The sequence below is a fragment of the Perca fluviatilis genome, chromosome 24, assembly GCF_010015445.1.
Source record: "Perca fluviatilis chromosome 24, GENO_Pfluv_1.0, whole genome shotgun sequence".
Lineage (NCBI taxonomy): Eukaryota > Metazoa > Chordata > Actinopteri > Perciformes > Percidae > Perca > Perca fluviatilis.
In genome coordinates, this window is record NC_053135.1 from 15,775,068 (window position 1) to 15,797,352 (window position 22,285).

The window sequence follows — 22,285 nt, forward strand, 5'->3', positions numbered from 1 at the left end:
TGCTGTGAAAGCTCCCTGAACATCATTTATCAGAGTCGGGTTGTTACCCCTCTCCGCGGCAGTCTCCTCCACTCCATATCTTTATAACGGAGCTAACCGCTAACTGGAGCTAAGCCCTAAGCCTTCAGTTCTGCATGTCTGTATTCATTAACTGCATGTATGGACTGGAGCCCGAATAAAACCCTTACAAGTTTTAAACTACCACTCAGAGTTGTTTGAATGACAGAAATCTGCTCAAGGTACGGCGTAGCATTAGCGTGCTAAGTTGATGCTTTCTCTGCAGAGTGCAGACTGATTTGCTCTTTTGAGTCACGTGACCAAATCACAGCCTATGCGATTAGGATATCGCGTTTTAACATTATCCCAAATGCAATTAATCGTTCAGCCCTAGTTGATATTTAATTGGCCCTTATGCATCCCTGTGTTTTAGCCCCATTTCTATCAAGAGCTTTTCTTCCTAATATGATACGCTCATGAATATTTAGATGAGCTGCGCGCTGATTGGTTGAGCGAATCCCCATACACCCATTGGAGACAAGACAGTAGGTCTCATATTTCAGACACTGCAATGTTTCATTACCAAATTCACTTCTGAGACTTTTTTTATGCGAGAAATCAACTATATAAATCTCAAATATGGACCGTTTTACGAAAAATGTATGGCTAATTGCAAATTTGCTAAGACGTGTCGGACTTTAGGAGCTCCACACAGTCTGGGCGCCATACCCAGGGCAAAGTCACAGTTCGTGGATTACTGCTCTACCGGTGCTCCACGGAGCTGGGCAGCAGCCGGCATAACTAGACTATACACTCACCTAAAAGATTATTAGGAACACCATACTAATACCGTGTTTGACCCTATCCTCTCAATATGGGCCAACATTTCTAAAGAATGCTTCCAGCACCTTGTTGAATCAATGACACAAAGAATTAAGGCGGTTCTGAAGGCAAAAGGGATCCCCCACACCATTACACCACCACCAGCCTGCACAGTGGTAATAAGGGAAGACTGATCCATGTTCTCATTCCGTTTAAGCCAAATTCTGACTCTACCATTTGAATGTCTCAACAGAAATCGAGACTCATCAGACCAGGCAACATTTTTACAGTCTTCAACTGTCCAGTTTTGGTGCGCTCGTGCAAATTGTAGCCTCATTTTCCTATTTTTAGTGGAGATGGGTGGTACCCGGTGGGGTCTTCTGCTCTTGTAGCCCATCCGCCTCAAGGTTGTGCGTGTTGTGGCTTCACAAATGCTTTGCTGCATACCTCGGTTGTAACAAGTGTTTTTTTGAGTCAAAGTTGATCTATCAGCTGGAATCACTCGGCCCATTCTCCTCTGACCTCTAGCATCAACAAGGCATTTTCGCCCCCCAGAACTGCAGCATACTGGAGTTTTTTCCTTTTACAGACCATTCATTGTAAACCCTAGAAATGGTTGTGCGTTAAAATCCCACTAACTGAGCAGATAGTGAAATTCTCAGACCAGCCCTTCTGGCACCAACAACCGTGCCACGCTCAAAGTTGCTCAGATCACCTCTTTCTCATTCTGACATTCAGTTTTGAGTTCAGGAGATTGTCTAGACCTGGACCACACCTCTAAATGCATTGAAGCAGCTGCCATGTGATTGTTTGATTAGGTAATTTCATTAGTGAAATTTAACAGGTGTTCCTAATAATCCTTTAGGTGAGTGTACACTCACCTTAAAGATTATTAGGATCACCTGTAAGATTTCTTGTTAATGCAATTATTGCTCGAATCATTTCAAATTGGTTTCTTGAACATGACAAATAGTTCACTGTACTAAAATGGCCCCCACAGTCACCAGATCTCAACCCAATAGAACATCGTTGGGATGTGGTGGAACGGGAGCTTCGTGCCCTGGATGTGCATCCCACAAATCTCCATCAACTGCAAGATGCTATCCTATCAATATGGGCCAACATTTCAAAAGAATGCTTCCAGCACCTTGTTGAATCAATGCCATGAAGAATTAAGGCAGTTCTGAAGGCGAAAGGGGGTCAAACACGGTATTAGTAGGGTGTTCCTAATAATCCTTTAGGTGAGTGTATTTACAGTTTGAATTTCGTCACAGCACTTATATCACAGCTAGCTCAAGGTCTTAAAAAGCTAACCGGTGTGTCCGATTTCAATTTAAGGCATTTTTGTTAACGTCAGGGGTCTTGTTAGGAGGAGCAGCTAGCTAGCTATGTGTCCCATTCAATACAATGGGGAAAGATCGCGGCTACCTAGCTACACTTTCGGCATAACTATAGTATATTTACAGTTTGGATTTCATCACGCCACTTTTATTACAGGTTCCCCAAGGTCTTATAAAGCTAAAAGTTGTGTCCGATTTCAATTTAATGCATTTTTTGTGAATTTGAGAGGTTTCGTTAGCTGCTAGTGTCCCTTCAATCCAATGGGTAAAGACAGCGGCTAGCTAGCTACACTTTCGGCTTAACTATAGTATATTTACACTTTGAATTTCGTCACGGCATGTATATCACAGCTACCAAAAGGTCTTACAAAGCTTAGCTTAGCATTTTGTGAATTTCAGAGGTCTCGTTAGGAGGAGGCTAGCTAGATCTCATTGATGGACTCCAGCTCACCGCGGGTTCTATCAATGAGACTCGCGGACAAGAGGCGTTTATTTCCCTGATCGTTTGTTTAAATAACTCAACACATATCCATTATAAGATTAACTGGAACCTGCATTAAGAGATTGCGGGCGTAACAAGCTCGCTGACTGCGCTCTCAGTCACACACCGGCCATTTAGCAGGAAGAGGGGAGGGAGAACATCGAGCTGTAGGCCCTGGAGCTCTGTCAGGGCAGCAGCGTTTGGTAGTCCGATGCAGCAACCCAGGCAGTACCGGCCGCTGAACTCCGACACACATTGCAATTAGCCATCAATTTTCGTAAAACGGCCATATTTGAGCTTTACATAGTTGATTTCTCGCATAAAAAAAGTTTCATAAGTGAATTTTGTAATGGAATAGCAGAGATCTGCGCGACTTAGATTCAGAAGACTACCTGATCTCAGGTCAGTTGTGTAGCCTATGTAAATGCTGGGGCGTGACAAAGATAGAGACTAGAACCAAATGAGGAGGAGTTTAAAGTGTAAATGTTGCCTGAAAACAGACGTCAACTCGGCGGCTCGTTGAGATTCGCCTGTTTTCAGAGGCAGTTTCAAATTGTGAGATTTGCAGAGAAAAGAGGTGTCAATGGAATTTTAAGGTTCTATGTATGTCCTAGTTACCCACCAAACTGTCATTTTTCAACTATGACAAGATAAAATGGGTTTTGCATTCTATCACCCCTTTAAACACTTAATTTCCTGCATTTTGGTGAATTTTTATGCACCCATTTCTACCCTTTTGGAATAAATATGCCTGAAATATCTTTATGTAAAGGGAAACATTACAATCCAAATATAAAAACATAATGAAAATATTGCAGTAAGGCTGTCTTTCATCTATTTATTCTCCTTAGGATCGACTTTTCTAATTATATCCTAGTCAGCACACATGTAGCTTAGGCATCATTTATTCTTCCCTCTTTTGCATCTTTTGGTGGGGAAGTAACCTATGTAAATGTGCATATGACAATTATTCACCTCAATGATACATTACTCATTTAATATTTTAATAAACCTCTGGACTTTAATATTTCAGATGTTTGAGCAAGATTTCTGCTCATGTCCAAAACTTCATGCACATTCAAAATATAACTCATCCCATCTGTGCTCTGAGATTTGGAGGAGATATTTTGTGAAAAATAAAAGGTGAATTATAATAGGCTATTAGCCTACAAGAATAAAGTCACTACATTTCAGAAAATAATATACCTGCACCGTAGTCTGCTATGCATTACGTGATTGCTCTCCTGATACGGTAGATCTCCAACCATCTGACAGACAAAGAGCACTGTTTGAAACCCAGAGCCCCGTTTGAGACGTTTAGGGAAGTGGCTGTACGCTGCTCTACATCGGAGGTGGAAACCCGAAACTTATGGCAGAAATGCACGGAGCACAAATGCAAAACATCTACACGTCCCTGCAATATCTTTTCATTGCGCCGCACACACACACACACACACACACACACACACACACACACAAAAAACACACACACACACACACACACACACACACACACACACACACACACACACACACACACACACACACACACACACACACACACACACACACTATCAGGGCTCTAGAGTGCGACCATTTGGTACAATTTGTAAGGGTGCGACTAAGATTGTTCCTAGGTCGCACCGGTGCACTTAACGTCCTCGCATCCGCCACCTCTCCATGAACGAAGCGATGTCGTTTATATCGATATGGTTTAATGTTGCGTAACATGACCCATTCCTTCTGTAAAGCCGTGCCTGTGTTTGGATCTCTCCTCCACGCAGCCCTGCCCCCATTCACTCATACCCTGCAACATGGAGAGACACAGCGCCGCTGGTCCAAATTGCTGACATTTGTCTACAGTTTTAATTGTTATTAACACAGCTGTATATTGTTAAGTATGAGAGGGAAACCTGTATTGGTACCAGTGTTTCCGCTGGTAACTCTCGGTTATTGCGACCGCCACGGCGAAAAACACATTAGAAGTTATTAAATGCAACTAACAGTTCAGTTCGTTGAGTAATATAGCGTTTAAGACGGAGCCTGCTGGACCTGGGCAAGAGATGTGACCCATGGCCACATTATCATAGTTCATAAAAATGCAGCGCAGTGACGATACAGACATTTCATAGTCTACACAAGACGTGTGTAACACCGCTGACCCGTCAAAGCGCATTCGACCTGTGCTGGACCCATTCATAATGAGTCAGCCGTCACTCTGTGATATATATGCTTCAGTCCATCGCAGTCGCCCTCTCTCCCTCTGTTGCCCTGTCATTTTATTTATTTTTTTTGATAGAAAAGCTGAAGACATGAGAGGGGGGGAATGACATGCAGGAAAGGGCCGCAGGTCGGAGTCAAACCTCTATATATACACCAACTGAGCTATCCGGGCGTCCTCTTTCTCTTTTAATCAGTCTGTTTTTGTTTTTTAAACAAGTGAAGGAGTTTTCTCAGAGATATATATATTTTTTAATATATATATATAAAATGTAGGTGCACCTAAATAAAAATGTTACGTGCACCAGTGCAACCAAGGCAAAAAGTTAGTCTGGAGCCCTGAATATTGGAATGAAACATATGCCCTTGGTCATTGATTTGTTTAAATACATACATTGTAATATACATTTTACAATGTTGCAACATTCTCGTAATTTCAGGCATACATTTGTTTTATTAAATTACAAAAAATGGATTTCATGAATTTGGTTCCTGGTTTACACACACACACACACACACACACACACACACACACACACACACACACACACACACACACACACACACACACACACACACACACACACACACACACACACACACACACACACACACACACACACCTTGGCCATAAACCTGATTCTGCTTTATTCTGTTTAAGAACCGCTTTAGTAACAATGGGCATGTTGCTTCTAGTTTGTATTTTACAGGGAGCACACAAGAGTGTGACACAGACTTACCGTAAAGCTAGCTAGAACTGAATGTTATGAAGACTGAGGTTACAAAGTCAAGTAAGCAAGTGCAATACGTTATGAAAGAAACGGAACAGAATGAACCAGTTTCCTGTAATAAAAGACGATGAATTAATCATAACAACGTACTGTTCCTTTCTTCTTTTCCAAATCAAATTTGGAACACGTGTCAAGCTGCTTCTTTCACTAATAAAGTTACAAACAGATACGTACTTATCTCTACTAATCCCCCTTATAAAACACTTTAGCTTCAGTAGCTAGCTGGCTAACAGGCAGCGAATGGTTTAGCTAAAGTTAGCTTCACTAGCAGAGCAGTAGAAAGAAAACAAACCTCCACTCAGCTTCGTTTCCGGTTTTAAAACCACCTCCGGCTGTTTCCGGTGTCGGCCCATATCTGATTAACGGACTAACTCCTCGGGGGGTTTCTGCCGTTATTTGGATCCAACTAACGGCTTCTCTTAGCTGACTGCTCCGGTGTTTAGCTCGGTTAAATATGAACTGTCGTTGTCGTCGTATTCTTCTTCTTGTAGAATTACGGCAGTGTTCTTCTTCTGTCCATTTCCGGCAGACTAGGCACTGTTACTGCATTGCTGCCTCCCACTGGTGATGAGGACAGTCTACATTAAAGATCCTCCTGGACCCATATTTTCCCCAAATAGGTCCGTGAATTTGATTATCAAGGAAAATGCAGAAAATTAAAATTGTTAAATGTGTATTATTTAAACTGAACATACAAAATTAAACGAGCATAGGAAGAAATACATAACAAATGTGCTACTTTTTTCCCACTTATTAAAAGCTGGCATTAAAGACGACAATAAGTAATGTGTAACGTTCAGTTTTTATAGAGATTCATCATCACTCTCCACAGTTTCTTAGTTTTGCTTCAGCTTAACTTCAGCACTCTGGAAAGGCATGGATCAACCTGACAGAGAGCAGCGATCAGAACTGAGTTGGTTCAGAACAGGATCAGACACTTATTTACAATCTGTGTCTGAATTAACAACAGCCTGTCCTCTGCTGGGACATTTCTCTCTGGATGTGTCCCGCTTGGACCTGGAAGATAAACAGAGTGAAAACTTTTTGTCAGTTTGTGTTTAAAGGGGTTTAAAGGGGTGATAGAATGCAAAACCGATTTTACCTTGTCATAGTTGAAAAACAACAGTTTGGTGGGTAAATAGGACATACATAGTATGGAGGAAATATTTATTCATAATTCAAATTGAAAGTCCAAAGAGAAAACAAAGCAAGATCTTTTTTTTTTATTTCCATTTGGCTTATCCATTTGGATTTACTATTTGGCTTTTCAATTTCAATTTAACATTGGCTTTTAATTTTTATTTAATATTTGCCTTTTTGAGTTCAATTTAACATTGGCTTTTAATTTTAATTTAATATTTGCCTTTTCGATTTTCATTTAACATTGGCTTTTGGTTTGGACTTGACATGTCAATGTAAATGAGGAGGCGTGGCCCAAAGGCTGGTGGGAGGGTCTGAAACGAAAGGGGTGCAGAGCCACCTTATGAGCAGCAGGGGGAGCAGACTGCTGAGGAGCATCTGTCTGCAGCTTCACAACCAGGCTGGCTTGGCCTCTTGTTTCACATGATAGAAAATGATGATGTAGGCTAAACACAAACGACATTTCATGCAACAACAGTGAAGTTTTCATGTATTTACTATAATTGGGCCTGTTCTAGTGAGGACTAGATTAGGACTGTATTTAAAGCTGATTCTGGTTCCCAACTTTGCCCAGGGAGCAGGGAGACGATCCCGGCCGCCACCAGCTGGCTGTCCCGTCAGACTGAAGCTTCTGACAACATCCATTGCTATGGATTCGTCACTAGGCTTCCTCAGTCATTGTATATTTTATCCTCATGCCCTCTCAGCTGCTGCTTGTATCAGACTCTGGCTCTACAGCTGCCCCAACAGAGTTTGCCTCGGCGGTTGACAAGGAAACATCAACTGTAACATCTACACATAAAATCTTGCTAAATTTAGCCGCATTACTATGACCGGAAGAAAAAATCTTGTATCTTTTTCTGCGACATAGCCTACTCTTCTCTACAACTAACGTTCCAGTTAGCTAGTCTCATAACATATAAAATGACTGAGGAAGCCTAGTGACGAGTCCATAGCAACCAGTTCACATGTTGAATTTGTGCCAATTGCACATTTTCTCCGATGTTGTCAGAAGCTTCAGTCTGACGGGACAGCCAGCTGGTGGCCACCAGTGACGCTCACAGACACCGCTGTCAGCTGGAAGTCTGAAAAAGTACACGGGCTGTACAAAAGGCCGTCAATCAGGAGTGATTGTTGTGAGTAGGCTACATGTCGCAGAATAGCGCGGACACGCACCTCACACCGCGCGCACCACCCGGAGAAAAAAGTGAGAGAAAGAAAAAGGAGAGGTCGCAGTTCGGATGATGACTGACTACCCGGTTCAGATTGTGTGCGTGTGTGTCCTCGATATCTGACCACACACAAACATACGTAGCAGAGCTACCCACACCCATGTTTCCACTGTTGCTTAATTAAATAAAACATCAAAAGAGAGAAGTTGTTATGTTAAGTTGTGGTTCTGGAATGATAGGCTTAAGTTTTAGAATTTTAAGATATGTTGTCACCAGACTTTAGTCTGATCTAAGGAACAGGAGTTCAGCATAGGACATGATTCTGTTCAAGTTCTGGAATTTTAAGATGCGGTTCTAGAATGTTAAGATGCGGTTCTAGAATTCTAATCACAGTTTTAGAATGTTAAGTTGTACTTCTGGAATTTTAAGATGCAGTTCTGTAATGTTAATTACTGTTCTAGAATGTTAAAATGTAGTTCTAGAATGTTAGGTTGAAGTTCTAGAATTTTAAGAACGTTAAAATGTAGTGATTTACCTTTGCTTTTACTCATCAGCTTAAGTTGAACTTCTAGAATGTTAAGCTGTAGTTCTGGAATTTTAAGATGCGGTTCTAGAATGTTAAGATGTGGTTCTAGAATGTTAATCACAGTTTTAGAATGTTAAAGCGCCCATATTATACTCATTTTCAGGTTCATAATTGTATTTTAAGGTTGTACCAGAATAGGTTTACATGGTTTAATTTTCAAAAAACATCATATTTTTGTTGTACTGCACAGCTCTCTCTCACTGCTGCAGATCCTCTTTTCACCTGGTTTTTGTTTTAGCTACAGAGTGAGACCTCGTTTCTCGGGGTGAAAATGCCTTGTTAATGCTAGAGGTCAGAGGAGAATGGGCCGACTGATTCCAGCTGATAGAAGATCAACTTTGACTCAAATAACTGAGGTATGCAGCAAAGCATTTGTGAAGCCACAACACGCACAGCCATGATGCGGATGGGCTACACCAGCAGAAGACCCCTCCAGGTACCACTCATTGCCACTAAAAATAGAAAAAGGGGCTACAATTTGCACGAGCTCACCAAAATTGGACAGTTGAAGACTTTAAAAATGTTGTCTGGTCTGATGAGTCTCGATTTCTGTTGAGACATTCAGATGGTAGAGTCAGAATTTGGCATAAACAGAATGAGAACATGGATTCGTCATGCCTTGTTACCAATGGATATTTATTTATTATATTATGCCTATGATATTTTTGTTGTACTGCACAGCTCTCTCTCACTGCTGCAGATCCTCTTTTCACCTGGTTTTTGTTTTAGCTACAGAGTGAGACCTTGTTTCTTCTTCTTCTACTGTACAATCTTTGATTGCACTCGCACATGCTCAGTAGCTGAGATGTAGATCGTGTCAGCTAGCTATCTCCATAGAAGTAAAAGAAAGGCTGTTTCTTCAACTTTGGTCAGTTACAAGGCAGGATTAGCTGGGAGACTTCTAAATGAGGCGCACATGTAAGTAGTTCTTTTGTAGATTATAGTGAACTTGTGTGTGTTGTAGCAGTGCTTTCCTATTGAGAACAAGGTAGCATGCTAGCGATAGCATGCTAACGCTACAAGCTAAAGGTTGCCAAAGGTTAGCCAGCTCGTTGTGACGTCACAAGCCGGGCCGATTTTGAACAGCTCACCCGGAGACTGAAGGCAGGACACATTCAGTTTTACATACAACTCTAGAATGGTAAAGATGCTTTTCAGCAGAATATATTCTGATCTGAGCAGGCATATTCTAGACTGTTAGTTGCAGGGATTGAACTGCCCATTTTGTGGTAGAAAGTTGATCTGCTCTAAGGAACCACAGGCACCTGACACTGTGCTGGAGTCAGAGACTCCCACTTTCAAAAGCATCACCACCCAACGTGGGGCTCGAACACAAAACCCTGAGATTAAGAGTCTCATGCTCTACCGACAGAGCTAGCCAGGCACTTCTAGAATGTTAAAATGTAGTTCTAGAATCTTAAGTTGTACTTGTACAGATTCCCAGCCGGTACCGATGTGACCCTCACCTCTGTATTCAAAGTGACATAGCAAGCCATTAGACTGAGAGAATGTAGAATTTAGAAGTTACAGTTTAACAGTGTTTGTGGTAGATGTAGGGAAAACAAATTGGTCAGACATGGTAGGGAAAGACAGGCAGAGTACTAGGGTACTGGAGACTTAGAGGACTGAGATTATAGGAAAATGTTGTAATCATCAAAGCAGTGATTTTTCCTTAGCTGTTACTCATCAGCTCAAGTTGCACTTCTAGAATGTTAAACTGCAGTTTTGGAATTTTAAGATGCAGTTCTAGAATGTTAATTACAGTTCTAGAATGTTAAATTATAGTTCTAGAATGTTAAGTTGAACTTCTAGAATGTTAAGCTGCAGTTCTGGAATTTTAAGATGCGGTTCTAGAATGCTAATCGCAGTTCTGGAATGTTAAATTGTAGTTCTAGAATGTTAGGTTGAAGTTCTAGAATTTTAAGATGTGTTGTCACCAGACTTTAGTCTGATCTGAGGATTGTTATACTGGGATTGAACTGCCCATTTTGTGGTTGAAAGTTGATCCGCTCTACTTCTGAGCCACAGCCAGCCTACTGGAGACTAAGAGGACTGACATTATGAGGAAAGGTTGTAATCATCAAAGCAGTGATTTGACCTTTGCTTTTCTCATTAGCTCAATTCGCAGTTCAAGAATGTTAAGCTGCAGTTCTGGAATTTTATGATGCTGTTCTAGAATGTTAAGATGCGGTTCTACAATGTTAAGCTGCAGTTCTGGAATTTTATGATGCTGTTCTAGAATGTTAAGATGCGGTTCTAGAATGCTAATCGCAGTTCTAGAATGTTAAGTTGTACTTCTGGAATTTTAAGATGCAGTTCTATAATGTTAATTACAATTCTAGAATGTTAAATTGTAGTTCTAGAATGTTAAGTTGAACTTCTAGAATGTTAAGCTGCAGTTCTGGAATTTTAAGATACAGTTCTAGAATGTTAAGATGCGGTTCTAGAATACTAATCGCAGTTCTAGAATGTTAAGTTGTAGTTCTAAAATGATAGAGTGATGTTCTAGAAGTTTTAAGATGCAGTTCAAGAGTGAAACATTACCATTCTAGAATGTAAAGTTACAGTTTAACAGTGTTTGCAACAGAGACAAGCCACCTCAAGCCAACGTTGGCTTTTTAGTTTAGACTTTTTACCTGTAAGCCTACTTTAAGCTAGATGTGGAAAGGATATTTTTTTTTCACCTGTACTCTGGCTTAAAATCAGGTTCCACTGAGATTTGAACTCGGATCACTGGATTCAAAGTCCAGAGTGCTAACCATTACACCATGGAAACACAACATGGAAGTAGCACATGTGTTTGCTAGGCAGGTTCTTAGATCATATGGCACCCAACAATCACAAAGAAGATACGATGAAAAAGCAGAAATTAATAACTTAATTAATAACTTTAGTAATTTAGTAAGCTAAGCGTTCACAGAGGATGTGGGAAAAGGCAAGTCAAGAAAATGTTTTGAAGGACTTGCCACAATCAATGAAACCAGCAGTAGATAGTAGTACTGTGTACAAACACATGCTAACTTTACATGGGTTGACAATGAAGATGCTCACAAAAGGTGGGGCTGTACTCACAATTCCGTAACTTGCGCATATTCGTGTGACCTAAAATACAAAGAATTGGTAGGTTCTTTTTTTCCCATTATCATGTTTCAGTTGTACTTATGGAATTTTAAGATGCAGTTCTGTAATGTTAATTACAGTTCTAGAATGTTAGGTTGAACTTCTAGAATGTTAAGCCGCAGTTCTGGAATTTTAAGATGCAGTTCTAGAATGTTAAGATGCGGTTCTAGAATGCTAATCGCAGTTCTAGAATGTTAAGTTGTACTTCTGGAATTTTAAGATGCAGTTCTATAATGTTAATTACAATTCTAGAATGTTAAATTGTAGTTCTAGAATGTTAAGTTGAACTTCTAGAATGTTAAGCTGCAGTTCTGGAATTTTAAGATACAGTTCTAGAATGTTAAGATGCGGTTCTAGAATACTAATCACAGTTCTAGAATGTTAAGTTGTAGTTCTAAAATGATAGAGTGATGTTCTAGAATTTTAAGATGTGTTGTCACCAGACTTTATTCTGATCTGAGGAACAGAAGGTCAGCATAAGACATGATCATACAATGTAGGCAAATTCTAGATTGTTATTTGCAGGGATTGTTATACTGGGATTGAACAACCCACTTTGTGGTTGAAAGTTGATCCACTCCACTTCTGAGCCACAGCCAGCCTACTGGAGACTAAGAGGACTGACGTTACAAGGAAAGGTTGTAATCATCAAAGCAGTGATTTGACCTTTGCTTTTCTCATCAGCTCAATTCGCAGTTCAAGAATGTTAAGCTGCAGTTCTAGAATTTTATGATGCTGTTCCAGAATGTTAAGATGTGGTTATAGAATGCTAATCGCAGTTCTAGAATGTTAAGTTGTACTTCTAAAATGATAGAGTGATGTTCTAGAAGTTTTAAGATGCAGTTCAAGAGTGAAACATTACCATTCTAGAATGTAAAGTTACAGTTTAACAGTGTTTGCAACAGAGACAAGCCACCTCAAGCCAACGTTGGCTTTTTAGTTTAGACTTTTTACCTGTAAGCCTACTTTAAGCTAGATGTGGAAAGGATATATTTTTTTCACCTGTACGCTGGCTTAAAACCAGGTTCCACTGATATTTGAACTCAGATCTCTTGAATGTGAGTCTAGAGTGCTAACCATTACACCACAGAACCACCAGACTGAAAGGTTATGGGTTTGCTCGGTAGTTTCTTACATCATATCTTGTGGTTAAAAGTTGATCCGCTCCACCTCTGAGCCACAGCCAACCTACTGGAGACTAAGAGTACTGACATCATAAGGAAAGGTTGTAATATTCAGCTCAATTCGCAGTTCAAGAATGTTAAGCTGCAGTTCTGGAATGTTAAATTGCGGTAGCCAGAATTTGTTTGTGCTTGAGAACGTTAAATTTCAGACTAGAATGTTAAGCTGCAGTTCTAGAGTTTTACATACATCTTTAGAATGGTAAAGATGCTTTTCACCAGAATATATTCTGATCAGAGCAACAGGAAGTGAGCGTAGCACATGATCTTACAACGCAGGTATATTCTAGACTGTTAGTTGAAGGGATTGAACTGCCCTTTTTGTGGTTGAAAGTTGATCTGCTTTAAGCAAACCAGAGCCACCTGACACCGTGCTGAAGTAAGAGATTCCCACTCTCAAAACCACCACCGCCCAACTTTGGGCTCGAACCCAAGACCCTGAGATTAAGAGTCTCATGCTCTACCAACTGAGCTAGCCAGGCAGTTCTAGAATGTTAAGCTCTAGTTCTAGAATTTTAAGTTGTACTTATGGAATTTTAAGATGCAGTTCTGTAATGTTAATTACAGTTCTAGAATGTTAGGTTGAACTTCTAGAATGTTAAGCCGCAGTTCTGGAATTTTAAGATGCAGTTCTAGAATGTTAAGATGCGGTTCTAGAATACTAATCGCAGTTCTAGAATGTTAAGTTGTAGTTCTAAAATGATAGAGTGATGTTCTAGAATTTTAAGATGTGTTGTCACCAGACTTTAGTCTGATCTGAGGAACACAAGGTCAGCATAGGACATGATCATACAATGTAGGCAAATTCTAGATTGTTATTTGCAGGGATTGTTATACTGGGATTGAACTGCCCATTTTGTGGTTGAAAGTTGATCCACTCCACTTCTGAGCCACAGCCAGCCTACTGGAGACTAAGAGGACTGACGTTACAAGGAAAGGTTGTAATCATCAAAGCAGTGATTTGACCTTTGCTTTTCTCATCAGCTCAATTCGCAGTTCAAGAATGTTAAGCTGCAGTTCTGGAATTTTAAGATGCAGTTCTAGAATGTTAAGATGCGGTTCTAGAATACTAATCGCAGTTCTAGAATGTTAAGTTGTAGTTCTAAAATGATAGAGTGATGTTCTAGAATTTTAAGATGTGTTGTCACCAGACTTTAGTCTGATCTGAGGAACACAAGGTCAGCATAGGACATGATCATACAATGTAGGCAAATTCTAGATTGTTATTTGCAGGGATTGTTATACTGGGATTGAACTGCCCATTTTGTGGTTGAAAGTTGATCCACTCCACTTCTGAGCCACAGCCAGCCTACTGGAGACTAAGAGGACTGACGTTACAAGGAAAGGTTGTAATCATCAAAGCAGTGATTTGACCTTTGCTTTTCTCATCAGCTCAATTCGCAGTTCAAGAATGTTAAGCTGCAGTTCTGGAATTTTAAGATACAGTTCTAGAATGTTAAGATGCGGTTCTAGAATGCTAATCGCAGTTCTAGAATGTTAAGTTGTAGTTCTAAAATGATAGAGTGATGTTCTAGAAGTTTTAAGATGCAGTTCAAGAGTGAAACATTACCATTCTAGAATGTAAAGTTACAGTTTAACAGTGTTTGCAACAGAGACAAGCCACCTCAAGCCAACGTTGGCTTTTTAGTTTAGACTTTTAACCTGTAAGCCTACTTTAAGCTAGATGTGGAAAGGATATATTTTTTTCACCTGTACGCTGGCTTAAAACCAGGTTCCACTGAGATTTGAACTCAGATCTCTTGAATGTGAGTCTAGAGTGCTAACCATTACACCACAGAACCACCAGACTGAAAGGTTATGGGTTTGCTCGGTAGTTTCTTACATCATATCTTGTGGTTAAAAGTTGATCCGCTCCACCTCTGAGCCACAGCCAACCTACTGGAGACTAAGAGTACTGACATCATAAGGAAAGGTTGTAATATTCAGCTCAATTCGCAGTTCAAGAATGTTAAGCTGCAGTTCTGGAATGTTAAATTGCGGTAGCCAGAATTTGTTTGTGCTTGAGAACGTTAAATTTCAGACTAGAATGTTAAGCTGCAGTTCTAGAGTTTTACATACAACTCTAGAATGGTAAAGATGCTTTTCACCAGAATATATTCTGATCAGAGCAACAGGAAGTGAGCGTAGCACATGATCTTACAACGCAGGTATATTCTAGACTGTTAGTTGAAGGGATTGAACTGCCCTTTTTGTGGTTGAAAGTTGATCTGCTTTAAGCAAACCAGAGCCACCTGACACCGTGCTGAAGTAAGAGATTCGCACTCTCAAAACCACCACCGCCCAACGTTGGGCTCGAACCCAAGACCCTGAGATTAAGAGTCTCATGCTCTACCAACTGAGCTAGCCAGGCAGTTCTAGAATGTTAAGCTCTAGTTCTAGAATTTTAAGTTGTACTTATGGAATTTTAAGATGCAGTTCTGTAATGTTAATTACAGTTCTAGAATGTTAGGTTGAACTTCTAGAATGTTAAACGCCGCGTTCTGGAATTTTAAGATGCAGTTCTATAATGTTAAGATGCGGTTCTAGAATACTAATCGCAGTTCTAGAATGTTAAGTTGTAGTTCTAAAATGATAGAGTGATGTTCTAGAATTTTAGGATGTGTTGTCACCAGACTTTAGTCTGATCTGAGGAACAGAAGGTCAGCATAGGACATGATCATACAATGTAGGCAAATTCTAGATTGTTATTTGCAGGGATTGTTATACTGGGATTGAACTGCCCATTTTGTGGTTGAAAGTTGATCCACTCCACTTCTGAGCCACAGCCAGCCTACTGGAGACTAAGAGGACTGACGTTACAAGGAAAGGTTGTAATCATCAAAGCAGTGATTTGACCTTTGCTTTTCTCATCAGCTCAATTCGCAGTTCAAGAATGTTAAGCTGCAGTTCTGGAATTTTATGATGCTGTTCCAGAATGTTAAGATGCGGTTCTAGAATGCTAATCGCAGTTCTAGAATGTTAAGTTGTACTTCTGGAATTTTAAGATGCAGTTTTATAATGTTAATTACAGTTCTAGAATGTTAAATTGTACTTCTAGAATGTTAAGTTGAACTTCTAGAATGTTAAGCTGCAGTTCTGGAATTTTAAGATACAGTTCTAGAATGTTACGATGCGGTTCTAGAATGCTAATCGCAGTTCTAGAATGTTAAGTTGTAGTTCTAAAATGATAGAGTGATGTTCTAGAAGTTTTAAGATGCAGTTAAAGAGTGAAACATTACCATTCTAGAATGTAAAGTTACAGTTTAACAGTGTTTGCAATAGAGACAAGCCACCTCAAGCCAACGTTGGCTTTTTAGTTTAGACTTTTCACCTGTAAGCCTACTTTAAGCTAGATGTGGAAAGGATATTTTTTTTTCACCTGTACTCTGGCTTAAAATCAGGTTCCAGCGAGATTTGAACTCGGATCACTGGATTCAAAGTCCAGAGTGCTAACCATTACACCATGGAACCACAAAATGGAAGTAACACATGTGTTTGCTAGGCAGGTTCTTACATCATATCCACATGTATGATATCGAAGGCACCCAACAATCACAAAGAAGATACGATGAAAAAGCAGAAATTAATAACTTAATTAATAACTTTAGTAATTTAGTAAGGTAAGCGTTCACAGAGGATGTGGGAAAAGGCAAGTCAAGAAAAGGTTTTGAAGGACTTGCCACAATCAATGAAACCAACAGTAGATAGGTCTACTGTGTACAAACAGATGCTAACTTTACATGGGTTGACAATGAAGATGCTCACAAAAGGTGGGGCTGTACTCACAATTCCGTATCTTGCGCATATTCGTGTGACCTAAAATACAAAGAATTGCTAGGTTCTTTTTTTTCCCATTATCATGTTTCAGACATTAGTTCCAAAGGAAAAGACTTGCTGTCAGAAGTGGGATTTGAACCCACGCCTGCAGTGGAGACTGCGCGACCTTGGACCGCTCGGCCATCCTGACCCAATGAATGTATCTTTAGTAGGAATCGTCAGGAAAATTATAATACACTAAATCAAACATGTCATGATATAGTAGGTGCTTAGTCATCCAGGTCATAGATATCAAGGGAAGGTTTCTCAATTGTCAGTCCAAATATATGGGCATGTATGGGGACATGGAAGAAAGTCACCAGGGTGGCAATGTGCTTGACAATGGCAATACACTGTGCGGGATGTGAAGGCATCTTACTGAAATTGTACCCCAATGTGCAATACAGGCTAAACCCTGTGGTGGGAATCAAGTTCCATCAATGTTTCTGTCCTCAATGTCCACCTGAGTCTAGAAATGTCCCAGTAGGCTAAAACGTCCACCAGTTAGCCACGTGAAAGCATTAAAAAGACATCTATGATCTGAACCAGATTCCCAGAGGCGTGTGGCCAGGCCGGGTACCGATGTGACCCTCACCTCTGTATTCAAAGTGACATAGCAACCCATTAGACTGAGAGAATGTAGAATTTAGAAGTTACAGTTTAACAGTGTTTGTGGTAGATGTAGGGAAAACAAATTGGTCAGACATGGTAGGGAAAGACAGGCAGAGTACTAGGGTACTGGAGACTTAGAGGACTGAGATTATAGGAAAATGTTGTAATCATCAAAGCAGTGATTTTTCCTTAGCTTTTACTCATCAGCTCAAGTTGCACTTCTAGAATGTTAAACTGCAGTTTTGGAATTTTAAGATGCAGTTCTATGATGTTAATTACAGTTCTAGAATGTTAAATTGTAGTTCTAGAATGTTAAGTTGAACTTCTAGATTAAGGTGTGTGTACCAGACTTTATTCTGATCTGAGGAACAGAAGGTCAGCATAGGACATGATATACTGATTGAATGCATTTTGTTTTATTATACTCCACTTCTGAGCACAGCCAGCTATGAATAAACTCTTAAAGGAAAGTTTAATATAAAGAGTTTTACTTTGTTTTCTATACTATTGAGTTCAAGAATGTTAAGCTGCAGTTCTGGAATTTTATGATGTTGTTAGAATGTTAAGATTGGTTCTAGAATGCTAATTGCAGTTCTAGAATGTTAAGTTGTACTTCTGGAATTTTAAGATGCAGTTTTATAATGTTAATTACAGTTCTAGAATGTTAAATTGTAGTTCTAGAATGTTAAGTTGAACTTCTAGAATGTTAAGCTGCAGTTCTGGAATTTTAAAATACAGTTCTAGAATGTTAAGATGCGGTTCTAGAATGCTAATCGCAGTACTAGAATGTTAAGTTGTAGTTCTAGAATGTTAGGTTGAAGTTCTAGAATTTTAAGATGTGTTGTCACCAGACTTTAGTCTGATCTGAGGATTGTTATACTGGGATTGAACTGTCCATTTTGTGGTTGAAAGTTGATCCGCTCCACTTCTGAGCCACAGCCAGCCTACTGGAGACTAAGAGGACTGACATTATGAGGAAAGGTTGTAATCATCAAAGCAGTGATTTGACCTTTGCTTTTCTCATCAGCTCAATTCGCAGTTCAAGAATGTTAAGCTGCAGTTCTGGAATTTTATGATGCTGTTCTAGAATGTTAAGATGCGGTTCTAGAATGCTAATCGCAGTTCTAGAATGTTAAGTTGTACTTGTGGAATTTTAAGATGGGGACATGGAAGAAAGTCACCAGGGTGGCAATGTGCTCGACAATGGCAATACACTGTGCGGGATGTGAAGGCATCTTACTGAAATTGTACCCCAATGTGCAATACAGGCTAAACCCTGTGGTGGGAATCAAGTTCCATCAATGTTTCTGTCCTCAATGTCCACCTGAGTCTAGAAATGTCCCAGTAGGCTAAAACGTCCACCAGTTAGCCAGTTAAGCTATAAAAAGACATCTATGATCTGGACCAGATTCCCAGAGGGCGTGTGGCCAGCCGGTACCGATGTGACCCTCACCTCTGTATTCAAAGTGACATAGCAACCCATTAGACTGAGAGAATGTAGAATTTAGAAGTTACAGTTTAACAGTGTTTGTGGTAGATGTAGGGAAAACAAATTGGTCAGACATGGTAGGGAAAGACAGGCAGAGTACTAGGGTACTGGAGACTTAGAGGACTGAGATTATAGGAAAATGTTGTAATCATCAAAGCAGTGATATTTCCTTAGCTTTTACTCATCAGCTCAAGTTGCACTTCTAGAATGTTAAACTGCAGTTTTGGAATTTTAAGATGCAGTTCTTTAATGTTAATTACAGTTCTAGAATGTTAAATTGTAGTTCTAAAATGTTAGGTTGAAGTTCTAGAATTTTAAGGTGTGTTGGCACCAGACTTTATTCTGATCTGAGGAACAGAAGGTCAGCATAGGACATGATCATACAATGTAGGCAAATTCTAGATTGTTATTTGCAGGGATTGTTATACTGGGATTGAACTGCCCATTTTGTGGTTGAAAGTTGATCCACTCCACTTCTGAGCCACAGCCAGCCTACTGGAGACTAAGAGGACTGACGTTACAAGGAAAGGTTGTAATCATCAAAGCAGTGATTTGACCTTTGCTTTTCTCATCAGCTCAATTCGCAGTTCAAGAATGTTAAGCTGCAGTTCTGGAATTTTATGATGCTGTTCCAGAATGTTAAGATGCGGTTCTAGAATGCTAATCGCAGTTCTAGAATGTTAAGTTGTACTTCTGGAATTTTAAGATGCAGTTTTATAATGTTAATTACAGTTCTAGAATGTTAAATTGTAGTTCTAGAATGTTAAGTTGAACTTCTAGAATGTTAAGCTGCAGTTCTGGAATTTTTAAGATACAGTTCTAGAATGTTAGATCTGCGGTTCTAGAATGCTAATCGCAGTTCTAGAATGTTAAGTTGTAGTTCTAAAATGATAGAGTGATGTTCTAGAAGTTTTAAGATGCAGTTCAAGAGTGAAACATTACCATTCTAGAATGTAAAGTTACAGTTTAACAGTGTTTGCAACAGAGACAAGCCACCTCAAGACAACGTTGGCTTTTTAGTTTAGACTTTTACCTGTAAGTCTACTTTAAGCTAGATGTGGAAAGGATTTTTTTTTTCACCTGTACTCTGGCTTAAAAATCAGGTTCCACCACGAGATTTGAACTCGGATCACTGGATTCAAAGTCCAGAGTGCTAACCATTACACCATGGAACCACAAAATGGAAGTAACACATGTGTTTGCTAGGCAGGTTCTTACATCATATCCACATGTATGATATCGAAGGCACCCAACAATCACCAAGAAGATACGATGAAAAAGCAGAAATTAATAACTTAATTAATAACTTTAGTAATTTAGTAAGCTCGTTCACAGAGGATGTGGGAAAAGGCAAGTCAAGAAAAGGTTTTGAAGGACTTGCCACAATCAATGAAACCAACAGTAGATAGGTCTACTGTGTACAAACAGATGCTAACTTTACATGGGTTGACAATGAAGATGCTCACAAAAGGTGGGGCTGTACTCACAATTCCATTATCTTCGCATAATATGCGTGTGACCTAAAATACAAAGAATTGCTAGGTTCTTTTTTTTCCCATTATCATGTTTCAGACATTAGTTCCAAAGGAAAAGACTTGCTGTCAGAAGTGGGATTTGAACCCACGCCTCCAGTGGAGACTGCGACCTTAACGCAGCGCCTTGGACCGCTCGGCCATCCTGACCCAATGAATGTATCTTTAGTAGGAATCGTCAGGAAAATTATAATACACTAAATCAAACATGTCATGATATAGTAGGTGCTTAGTCATCCAGGTCATAGATATCAAGGGAAGGTTTCTCAATTGTCAGTCCAAATATATGGGCATGTATGGGGACATGGAAGAAAGTCACCAGGGTGGCAATGTGCTTGACAATGGCAATACACTGTGCGGGATGTGAAGGCATCTTACTGAAATTGTACCCCAATGTGCAATACAGGCTAAACCCTGTGGTGGGAATCAAGTTCCATCAATGTTTCTGTCCTCAATGTCCACCTGAGTCTAGAAATGTCCCAGTAGGCTAAAACGTCCACCAGTTAGCCACGTGAAAGCATTAAAAAGACATCTATGATCTGGACCAGATTCCCAGAGGGCGTGTGGCCAGCCGGTACCGATGTGACCCTCACCTCTGTATTCAAAGTGACATAGCAACCCATTAGACTGAGAGAATGTAGAATTTAGAAGTTACAGTTTAACAGTGTTTGTGGTAGATGTAGGGAAAACAAATTGGTCAGACATGGTAGGGAAAGACAGGCAGAGTACTAGGGTACTGGAGACTTAGAGGACTGAGATTATAGGAAAATGTTGTAATCATCAAAGCAGTGATTTTTCCTTAGCTTTTACTCATCAGCTCAAGTTGCACTTCTAGAATGTTAAACTGCAGTTTTGGAATTTTAAAGATGCAGTTCTTTATTAATTACATAAATGTTAATTTTTTTTTTTTTATTGAATTAATTTATTATTTTTTTATATTTAAATTATTTAAATTTTTTTATTATTTTTATTTTTAATTTAAATGCAGTTTTATGATGTTAATTACAGTTTTAGAATGTTAAATTGTAGTTCTAGAATGTAAGTTGAACTTTTAGAATGTTAAGCTGCAGTTCTGGAATTTTAAAATAAGTTAAATTAAATGGTTCTAGAATGCTAATCGCAGTTCTGGAATGTTAAATTGTAGTTCTAGAATGTTAGGTTGAAGTTCTAGAATTTTAAGATGTGTTGTCACCAGACTTTAGTCTGATCTGAGGATTGTTATACTGGGATTGAACTGCCCATTTTGTGGTTGAAAGTTGATCCGCTCCACTTCTGAGCCACAGCCAGCCTACTGGAGACTAAGAGGACTGACATTATGAGGAAAGGTTGTAATCATCAAAGCAGTGATTTGACCTTTGCTTTTCTCATCAGCTCAATTCGCAGTTCAAGAATGTTAAGCTGCAGTTCTGGAATTTTATGATGCTGTTCTAGAATGTAAAGATGCGGTTCTAGAATGCTAATCGCAGTTCTAGAATGTTAAGTTGTACTTGTGGAATTTTAAGATGGGGACATGGAAGAAAGTCACCAGGGTGGCAGTAATGCTGCGACAATGGCAATACACTGTGCGGGATGTGAAGGCATCTTACTGAAATTGTACCCCAATGTGCAATACAGGCTAAACCCTGTGGTGGGAATCAAGTTCCATCAATGTTTCTGTCCTCAATGTCCACCTGAGTCTAGAAATGTCCCAGTAGGCTAAAACGTCCACCAGTTAGCCACGTGAAAGCATTAAAAAGACATCTATGATCTGGACCAGATTCCCAGAGGGCGTGTGGCCAGCCGGTACCGATGTGACCCTCACCTCTGTATTCAAAGTGACATAGCAACCCATTAGACTGAGAGAATGTAGAATTTAGAAGTTACAGTTTAACAGTGTTTGTGGTAGATGTAGGGAAACAAATTGGTCAGACATGGTAGGGAAAGACAGGCAGAGTGCTAGGGTACTGGAGACTTAGGGGACTGAGATTATAGGAAAATGTTGTAATC

The 22,285-nt window shown here is 39.7% G+C and overlaps 2 protein-coding genes and 7 non-coding genes across 9 annotated transcripts in view; 1 reads left to right on the plus strand and 8 right to left on the minus strand.

The window, feature by feature from the left end:
- The window catches only part of LOC120554237 (oocyte zinc finger protein XlCOF6.1-like), a 13,434-nt gene extending 7,298 nt beyond the window's left edge, over positions 1–6,136 (minus strand). The window contains exon 1 of the mRNA XM_039793008.1: positions 5,944–6,136. Within this exon, the coding sequence (XP_039648942.1) occupies positions 5,944–6,004 (61 nt within the window). The 5' untranslated portion in view covers positions 6,005–6,136. The remainder of the gene's footprint in view (positions 1–5,943) is intronic.
- Positions 1–22,285, plus strand: part of LOC120554235 (gastrula zinc finger protein XlCGF8.2DB-like) — a 147,610-nt gene that overhangs the window by 66,538 nt on the left and 58,787 nt on the right. The window lies entirely within an intron of this gene.
- Positions 11,254–11,325, minus strand: trnaq-uug. The gene has a single exon. It is a non-coding gene; the product is annotated as a tRNA-Gln (tRNA).
- trnak-cuu lies at positions 13,260–13,332 on the minus strand. The gene has a single exon. It is a non-coding gene; the product is annotated as a tRNA-Lys (tRNA).
- trnav-cac lies at positions 14,581–14,652 on the minus strand. Its single transcript has one exon. It is a non-coding gene; the product is annotated as a tRNA-Val (tRNA).
- Positions 15,149–15,221, minus strand: trnak-cuu. The gene has a single exon. It is a non-coding gene; the product is annotated as a tRNA-Lys (tRNA).
- trnaq-uug lies at positions 16,250–16,321 on the minus strand. Its single transcript has one exon. It is a non-coding gene; the product is annotated as a tRNA-Gln (tRNA).
- trnaq-uug lies at positions 19,869–19,942 on the minus strand. The gene has a single exon. It is a non-coding gene; the product is annotated as a tRNA-Gln (tRNA).
- On the minus strand, positions 20,367–20,449 carry trnal-aag. Its single transcript has one exon. It is a non-coding gene; the product is annotated as a tRNA-Leu (tRNA).